Source organism: Ovis aries, chromosome 2 (assembly GCF_016772045.2).
Source record: "Ovis aries strain OAR_USU_Benz2616 breed Rambouillet chromosome 2, ARS-UI_Ramb_v3.0, whole genome shotgun sequence".
Lineage (NCBI taxonomy): Eukaryota > Metazoa > Chordata > Mammalia > Artiodactyla > Bovidae > Ovis > Ovis aries.
Genome location: NC_056055.1, coordinates 66,609,324 through 66,619,034, shown reverse-complemented (window position 1 = coordinate 66,619,034; position 9,711 = coordinate 66,609,324). Strand labels below are relative to the sequence as shown.

The 9,711-nt window shown below is 42.7% G+C and overlaps 1 protein-coding gene across 4 annotated transcripts in view; it reads left to right on the top strand.

Annotated features, from left to right (window-relative positions):
• Positions 1-8,099: 8,099 nt before the first annotated feature.
• MAMDC2 (MAM domain containing 2) overlaps positions 8,100-9,711 on the top strand; it is a 170,517-nt gene continuing 168,905 nt past the window's right edge. For 3 of the 4 annotated variants that reach the window (XM_004004323.5, XM_060409383.1, XM_042243362.2), the window contains exons 1-2: positions 8,100-8,373; positions 8,711-8,824. In XM_004004323.5, the coding sequence (XP_004004372.1) occupies positions 8,340-8,373; positions 8,711-8,824 (148 nt within the window). In that variant the 5' untranslated portion in view covers positions 8,100-8,339. Of the gene's footprint in view, positions 8,374-8,541; positions 8,632-8,710; positions 8,825-9,711 lie in introns of those variants that run through there. The other variant, XM_060409384.1, reaches the window with a different exon arrangement.

The following is a 9,711-nucleotide window of genomic DNA, read 5'->3' as shown; positions in this document are numbered from 1 at the left end:
TGCTGAATAACCAATAAATCACAGAAGAAATCAAAATATGCATAGAAATGAATGAAAATGAAAACAACAATCCAAAACCTGAGGGACACTGTAAAAGTAGTGCTAAGGGGAAGGTTCATAGCAATACAGGCATACCTCAAAAAACAAGTAAAAAGTCAAATAAATAACCTAACTCTACACCTAAAGCAACTAGAAAAGGAAGAAATGAAGAACTCCAGGGTTAGTAGAAGGAAAGAAATCTTAAAAATTAGGTCAGAAATAAATGCAAAAGAAACGAGACCATAGCAAAAATCAACAAAGCCAAAAGCTGGTTCTTTGAGAAGATAAATAAAATAGACAAACCATTAGCCAGACTCATCAAGAAACAAAGGGAGAAAAATCAAATCAATACAATTAGAAATGAAAATGGAGAGATCACAACAGACAACACAGAAATACAAAGGATCATAGGAGACTACTATCAGCAACTATATGCCAATAAAATGGACAACTTGGAAGAAATGGACAAATTCTTAGAAAAGTACAACTTTCCAAAACTGAACAGAAAATCTTAACAGACCCATCACAAGCACAGAAATTGAAACTGTAATCAGAAATATTCCAGCAAAAAAAAAAGCCCAGGACCAGACTTCAGAGGCTTCACAGCTGAATTCTACCAAAAATTTTGAGAAGAGCTAACACCTATCCTATTCAAACTCTTCCAGAAAACTGCAGAGGAAGGTAAACTTCCAAACTCATTCTATGAGGCCACCATCACCCTAATACCAAAACCTGACAAAGATGCCACACACAAAAAAAGAAAACTACAGGTTAATATCACTGATGAACATAGATGCAAAAATCCTTAACAAAATTCTAGCAAACAGAATCCAACAACACATTAAAAAGATCATACATCATGACCAAGTGGGCTTTATCCCAGGGATGCAAGGATTCTTCAATATCTGCAAATCAATCAATGGAAGACACCACATTAACAAATTGAAAAATAAAAGCCATATGATTTTCTCAATAGATGCAGAGAAAGCCTTTAACAACATTCAACATCCATTTATAATAAAAACACTCCAGAAAGCAGGAATAGAAGGAACATACCTCAACATAATAAAAGCTATATATGACAAACCCACAGCAAACATTATCCTCAATGGTGAAAAACTGAAAGCATTTCCCCTAAAGTCAGGAACAAGACAAGGGTGCCCACTCTCACCACTACTATTCAACATAGTTTTGAAAACTTTGGCCACAGCAATCAGAGCAGAAAAAGAAATAAAAGAAATCCAAATTGGAAAAAAAGAAGTAAAACTCTCACTGTTTGCAGATGACATGATCTTCTACATAGAAAACCCTAAAGACTCCACCAGAAAATTACTAGAGCTCATCAATGGATATAGTAAAGTTGCAGGATATAAAATCAACACACAGAAATCCCTTGCATTCCTATACACTAATAATGAGAAAATAGAAAGAGAAACTAAGGAAACAATTCCATTCACCATTGCAACGAAAAGAATAAAATACTTAGGAATAAATCTACCTAAAGAAACAAAAGACCCATATATAGAAAACTATAAAACACTGGTGAAAGAAATCAAAGAGGACACTAATAGATGGAGAAATATACCATGTACATGGATCCAAAGAATCAATATAGTGAAAATGATTATACTACCCAAAGCAATCTATAGATTCAATGCAATCCCTATCAAACTACCAATGGTATTTTTCACAGAGCTAGAACAAAGAATTTCACAATTTGTATGGAAATACAAAAACCTCAAATAGCCAAAGCAATCTTGAGAAAGAAGAATGGAACTGGAGGAATCAACCTGCCTGACTTCAGGCTCTACTACAAAGCCACAGTCATCAAGACAGTATGGTACTGGCACAAAGGCAGAAATATAGATCAGTGGAACAAAATAGAAAGCCCAGAGATAAATCGATACACCTATGGACACCTTATCTTTGACAAAGAAGGCAAGAATATACAATGGATTAAAGATAATCTCTTTAACAAGTGGTGCTGGGAAAACTGGTCAACCACTTGTAAAAGAATGTAACTAGAACACTTTCTAACACCATACACAAAAATAAACTCAAAACAGATTTAAAGATCTAAATGTAAGACCAGAAACTATAAAACTCCTAGAGGAGAACATAGGCAAAACACTCTCTGACATAAATCACAGCAGGAACCTCTATGACCCACCTCCCAGAATATTAGAAATAAAAGCAAAAATAAACAAATGGGACCTAATTAAACTTAAAAGCTTCTGCACAACAAAGGAAATTATAAGCAAGGTGAAAAAACAACCTTCAGAATGGGAGAAAATACTAGCAAATGAAGCAACTGACAAAGAATTAACCTCAAAAATATACAAGCAACTCCTACAGCTCAATTCCAGAAAAATAAACGACCCAATCAAAAAATGGGCCAAAGAACTAAATAGACATTTCTCCAAAGAAGACATACAGATGGCTAACAAACATGAAAAGATGCTCAACATCACTCATAATCAGAGAAATGCAAATCAAAACCACAATGAGATACCATTTCACACCAGTCAGAATGGCTGTGATCCAAAAGTCTACAAGCAATAAATGCTAGAGAGAATATGGAGAAAAGGGAACCCTCTTACACTGTTGATGGGAATGCAAACTAGTACAGCCACTATGGAGAACAGTGTGGAGATTCCTTAAAAACTGGAAATAGAACTGCCTTTTGACCCAGCAATCCCACTGCTGGGCATACACACCAAGGAAACCAGAATTGAAAGAGACACATGTACCCCAATGTTCATCACAGCACTGTTTATAATAGCCAGGATATGGAAGCAACCTAGATGTCCGTCAGCAGATGAATGGATAAGAGAGCAGTGGTACATATACACAATGGAGTATTACTCAGCCATTAAAAAGAATACATTTGATCAGTTCTAATGAGGTGGATGAAACTGGAGCCTATTATACAGAGTGAAGTAAGCCAGAAAGAAAAACACCAATAGAGTGTAATAATGCATATATATGGAATTTAGAAAGATGGTAACAATAACCCTGTATGTGAGATAGCAAAAGAGACACAGATGTATAGAACAGTCTTTTGGACTCTGTGGGAGAGGGCGAGGGTGGGATGATTTGGGAGAATGGCATTGAAACATGTATATTATCATATGTGAAATGAATCGCCAGTCCAGGTTCAAAGCATGATACAGAATGCTTCGGGCTGGTGCACTGGGATGACCCAGAGGGATGGGATAGGGAGGGTCGTGGGAGGGGGGTTCAGGATGAGGAACACATGTACAACCATGGCTGATTAATTTCAATGTATGGCAAAAGCAATACAATATTGTAAAGTGAAAAAAAAAAAAAGAAAGAAATAAAACAGAAACGAAAATTTTTTTATAGGTATGTAGGAAAAAAAAACAAACAAAAACCTGTGTCTCCTGTGTGTTCTTGCATTAGCAGGCGTATTCTTTACCATTGAGCCTCCTGGGAAGCCCCATATTATACGGACACTTGCCATTAATTTAGGCCCACCCCATTATCCAGGATTATCACATCTCAAGATCCCTAACTTAATTACATCTATATGGCCCTCTTTCCAGATAAGGTCACATCCACACCTTCTAGGATGTAAACATGTCTTTTTAGGGGGGCTACCATTCAACCCCCTATCCTACCTAATGTTTATTGAGTGCTTTCTAAAATCAGAGCTTTATGTGTGATACTTGATTATTCAGTTAAGCTATATCTTGGAGGGAGAGGCCCAGGAAGTTCTTTCCTTGGGGCCTTATGCTGTTTTCCCAAGTAATGTGGCAGTGAATGGCCCTATGGCTTCATGATTAGTGACAGAAGAAAGTGGGTTGACACACATAGTTTCTAGATTTTCCAGATTCCCTCCTTGACCCTCTCCGTGTACAATATCTTTTCCCTTCTCTGCAAAATGTCTTCCAGAAAGGACTTGTCCCAGCTGCTGGGAGTGTTGTCATCAAACAGCCTTCACCGGTTAGCACCTTCAGGTTGGCCTCCATGAGGAGGGCTGCCTCATTGGAGTTCACTGTCCCAATGTGGGCCACATCGAGTGACAGACAAAGGCTGTGGTACAAAGAGCTGCGCCCTTTTAACCTTCAGTTCAGTTCAGTTCAGTTCAGTCGCTCAGTCCTGTCTGACTCTTTGCGACCCCATGAATCACAGCACGCCAGACCTCCCTGTCCATCACCAACTCCCGGAGTTCATTCAGACTCACGCTTAGGGTAAGTCAAATGGGCCATTTAAACCCCAAAATTTCTTGTGGGATCAGAAGGGCTTCAAGGGACTTGCATTTCGTTGTCACTTCTCCCTGGGCCAAATCCTTCTTTCACTTTCCACAGACGTGGGGCCCAAAGGCGCCCCCTAGTGAACATTCTCTACACTAAACTCCAACTCAGACCCTTGCTGCTCAGAATTCCCAGGTTGTGCCCATGTCAAAGAGTCATTTGTTATTGGGATCATGCAGTTATATGTGAAATAGAAATTTTACTCCAACTAATTTTGCACTTGTGTGTAATGATTCAGTTTCTGTAGGTGGCAATAAATGATGTCACTTTTAAGAATTATATTTTTAAATTTTTGGAGATCTCTTTAGGGGTTTGCAATTTTTCATTTTGTTAACACTGAGGACATGCAGATGACTATAAGGCAATCCTAAAGCTTTGAAAGATTCCATATGTACTTGGGGGAAAGGAACACTAGTTTGATAGTTGCTGAAAATGTATTTAGTTGAAAATAGTGGTTTGAAGTTTCAACTGGATTCATATCCACCTTTAAATGTTTAAGTAACTTGATGAAACTGATATTTGTCACCATCTGTGAGCAAGAAATAAGAAAAGAAGGAAAAAGGAGACAGGTTACTGTATAGATTGAGAAGGTGAGAAGATAGACTTTTGCATAAATCTATCTGAGTTTGAGTCTTGTCTCTACCATTCGCTGTTACTGAACTCAGCACCTCAGTTTCTTTATCGATTAATGGTGATAATAATGATGCATACCCCACAGAGTTTTTGAGAAAATTAGATAAGATTATCTATCTAAAATGTTTATGCTAGTAAGCATGATAACTGTAATTTATTATTATTAGGTACTTCCTGATGTAAAGCATATAAATACACACACCAAACAAATTTTAGATCATTTATGTCACTGCCTACAGAAAACTCAAAACAAACACACACAAAAACTTGTCTAAACATATTTTTAAAGGGTTTTTCTTATTAGAGAGAAGGCTTTTAAGTTTTCTTCTCCTGGTGACATCTGCATCAAGACCTTGAGGTTGTGCAGGTGTGGGTCATGTGGCTCTCCCAGGAAGATCATTTCAAACAGAGGGAATCAGTTCAGTTCAGTTGCTCAGTCGTGTCGGACTCTTTGCAACCCCATGAATCGCAGCACACCAGTCCTCCCTGTCCATCACCAACTCCCGGAGTTCACCCAAACTCACGTCCATTGAGTCGGTGATGCCATCCAACCATCTCATCCTCTGTCGTCCCCTTCTCCTCCTGTCCCCAATCCCTCCCAGCATCAGGGTCTTTTCAAATGAGTCAACTCTTCGCATGAGGTGGCCAAAGTATTGAAGTTTCAGCTCCAGCATCAGTCCTTCCAATGAACACCCAGAACTGATCTCCTTTAGGATGGACTGGTTGGCTCTCCTTGCAGTCCAAGGGACTCTCAAGAGTCTTCTCTAACACCACAGTTCAAACGCATCAATTCTTTGGCGCTCAGCTTTCTTTATGGTCCAACTCTCACATCCATACATGACTACTGGAAAAACCATAGCTTTGACTAGATGGACCTTTGTCAGAAAAGTAATATCTCTGCTTTTGAATATGCTATCTAGGTTGGTCATAACTTTCCTTCCAAGGAGTAAGCGTCTTTTAATTTCATGGCTGCAATCACCATCTGCAGTGCAAAATTCTGAGAGGACACCTAGACTATATTTAAGGACCAGCCAGGAAATTCATGAGGCTGGAGGGGACTAAGCATGGCAGATGAAGTTAGAGATATAAAGGGGCAGGGACAGGTTCTGTAGACCTGATAGGCCCTTGTGAAGATTTTGGGGTTTGCTAAGTAATTGACGGGCTTGTTAGGAGTCTGGAGCCAAGGAGTGACATGGCCCAATTTTTGTATTAAAGGGATGCCCTGACAACTGTGTTAAAAATGGAATGGAGTTGCATGAGGCGGAAGAAGCAAGAAGACCACCTTCCAGAAGCTACTGTAGCATCCCTGGCAAACAGCAATGGCAGCTTCAGTCACCATGGGAATAGAGAATGGTCAGTACCTACTACGTTTTGAATCCTGAACTGACAGAATTTGGTAATGTCCTGAGAAGAAGAGAAGAGTTAAGGGTAACTCTTAAATATTTTTTCTGAGCAGCTGAAGGAGAAAGTTTCCTTTAACTGAGATGAGGAAGATGCAGGGGAGTTAGTGGGCCATCTGGACTAGAAATGTCTGTTGGGGAAATATTGGGCTATAGGTGGTGTTTCAAACTATGAGACTGGATGAAATCACTGAAGAAGTGAGGAGAGAGGGCAACAAGAGTTGAAATAACAGAACTTGGAGGTAACCTAATATCCAAGGGGTCAGAGAGAGAAATAAAGAAATAGCACAAAGACTGAAGAACAAGGAGAGTCTGGAAACCAAGTGGAAGCATGTGTGCAGGGCTCTGGTGGTTAAACAAGAGTTTGTTAAGCCAGTGGTCTTCAAAGTGTGGTCCCAGACTAGCAGGGTCAACATATAGAAACTTGTGAGGAATGTGCAGAATTTTGCACCCTAAGCTTAAGCTATTGAATCAGAAACTCTGATGCTGGGTTTCTGATATACCTTAAGATTTGGGAGAATGGCATTGAAACATGTATAATATCATATATGAAACGAATCGCCAGTCCAGGTTCAATGCATGATACTGGATGCTTGGGGCTGGTGCACTGGGACAACCCAGAGGGATGGTATGGGGAGGGAGGAGGGAGGGGGTTCAGGATGGGGAACACGTGTATACCTGTGGCGGATTCATGTTGATGTATGGCAAAACCAATACAATATTGTAAAGCAATTAACCTCCAATTAAAATAAATAAATTTATATTTTAAAAAAAAGATTTAAGAACCATTGCCCTAGTCATACAGTTGCCTACCCAATATTATAAACAGCATTAAGACCCTCACCCTACCATCACCACTTTCTTTGCTGGAAGAAAATATTTTTAAAGACCCACTTAGTGCTTAAGGGAAATGTGTAGCCAGTGGGTATTAGGGAGGAGTAACCCCTTCCTAACATCACTACTCCCATCTCTCATGTCCCAGTTTAGAAACTTTCTACTAATTTATCATGACTCTTTGGAGAAGAGGAATGCCCCCATTTTAGGGACCGAGGCAATGCTGAGCACCAGGCATGCCAGACATTCCATGGCTAAATAAAAGTGTGTGTATGGGGGGTCGGCATTCCAAGGTTAGCATTAATGGGCCATAAATGCTGAACTCCTAGATAGATATAAACCTTATTCCACTCGACACAACACTTTCCAAATTTTCCTCTAGGTTTTCCTAAGAGAATTCCACCCTTTTCCATCCTGAGGAAAAAAGGTTAAAATTAGGGCCAGTCCTGCAGGACTGGCATTCCAGATAGAGAGAGGCTGTACCCAGAAATAAGCTGGTTCCCACTGCGGATGGGAGGGGCGGGGCGCCTCCAGCCCCAACTCATCCCCAGGGGCTCCTGGGACGCCTGCCCTCTCCAGCGGCTGACAGGGGTCTGGTCCCAAGCGTCAAGAATCCCAGAGAGATGATATGGGGAGGGAGGAGGGAGGGGGGTTCAGGATTGGGAACACGTGTACACCCGTGGCGGATTCATGTTGATGTATGGCAAAACCAATATAGTATTGTAAAGTAAAATAAAGTTTAAAAAAAATACAAAGGTTAAAGAAAAAGAAAAAAAAAAAAAAAGAAGCCGAACCGTGTCACTGCCTCCCGACCTCTCCTGTCCCAGCCAGTCCTGGCTGGCTTTTCAAAAGTGTGCAGTTGTCTCCTCCCCGCCCAGCCCCATCCTCGCGCAGGACCAGCTGTGCGGCCGGCTTCACTTGGGACGCAAGCTGCCTCGCGGCTGCAGCTCAGGAAGCGCCGCTCCCAGTTCAGGCACCTTCAGCCCTCCATTCGGCTCCCGAGCCGCGGTGCAAAGTTGGGCAGCTTCGAGTGCTCTTTGCCTCTGATTTCTCCCTCCCCCGGTTCGAGGTGCCTCTGCTTCCCACGCTCCTTCCACCGGGAGCAGCCTGTCCCGGCGGGCTGGCGGTTCGCTCCTCTGTCCAGTCCTCCCCGACCATGCTGTTCAGGAGCGTCCTCCTGGCAGTGCAAGGTAAGGCCTGGACCCGGGGGCTATCCCCGAGGGGCGCTTTCGTAACCCTCTCCCAATCCTGCAGCCCCGGTAGTCCAGCTTGCGGTCCTGGGCTGGGCCATCTAAGGGTGCCTACGGACAGCGTCTCAGCAGCCGTTTACGTCCCTCCCCAGCCCAGCGGCTGCGCACAGGTCCTGCCGTGGAAGCTCCCGGGGCGGGGGCGGCAGTAGCACATCCCTCTCCCGCCCCATCTTGGACGCCTTCCTCCACTTTCACCAGGTAGTTCCCCAGGGTGCCCTGAGTTGCTGCCAACGCTCCCCAGACCCAGCCCGAATTGAAACTCGCTTTGTATCCACAGCACTGCAGCTTGCCAGTACCCTGGACCTGCCCGCGGGGTCCTGCACCTTCGAGGAGAACACCTGCGGCTTTGACTCGGTGTTCGAGTTCCTGCCGTGGATTTTAAATGAGGAAGGTAAGGGGCTCGTGCACAGGGGCCCAACCTGAACTTTTTTGGCTGGGTGGCTCTTTTGCATGAAAGTGAAAGTTGCTCAGTCGTATCCAACTCTTTGTGATCCCATGAACTATATAATCCATGGAATTCTCTAGACCAGAATACTGGGGTGGGTAGCCTTTCCCTTCTCCAGGGGATTTTCCCAACCCAGGTCTCCCGCGTTGCAGGCGGATTCTTTACCAGCGGAGCCACAAGGTAAGCCCTTTCCGCATGGATAATGTTATTATCTTGGAGTTACATACTCTCGGGAGAAAAAGTGTGTCAGGGATCATCTTTCCAGTTCTCAGCTGTGCTGCATGAATGGCCAATGACGAGATGGGGGTTGGGTTGGGCGTCCTTTGTTTACCTGGCCCTTGGCGAGAAGCGCTGAGATTTCGCCCCTCCCCCCTACTCCCTAATGAAAGGGAGAAAGGGGACACAGCTGATGCTTGTCTCCCACCAGCTATGTGCCCTCTGCAGGTCAACAGGCTCTCTCGTCCTCAGTAGACACCTTTGTGAGTTGGGCAAGTTGGGTGAGATAAGTTTTCCTTTCATCCTACAGAAACGGTGGTGCTGCTCCTCTGTGATGAGACCTCAGTGTGAACCTCACGTTTGTGTTGTGCTTGACAGCGTTTTGTTGCATGACATCATCCTCATATTATTGTTGATTTATAATTCAGCACTTGGCAAAAGAGGAAACCGAGTGTATGGCTGTGTGTCTGAGGTCACTCAGCTGGCTTGCATTGGTCATTGCCTCACTGCTCATACTGTTTGGGGTCTAGTGACAAAGTTTAAATGTGGGATCTTAAATGTGATACAGTTTTTTGCCCTTTATTTATTTAGTAAATATATATATATTTCTACTTCTT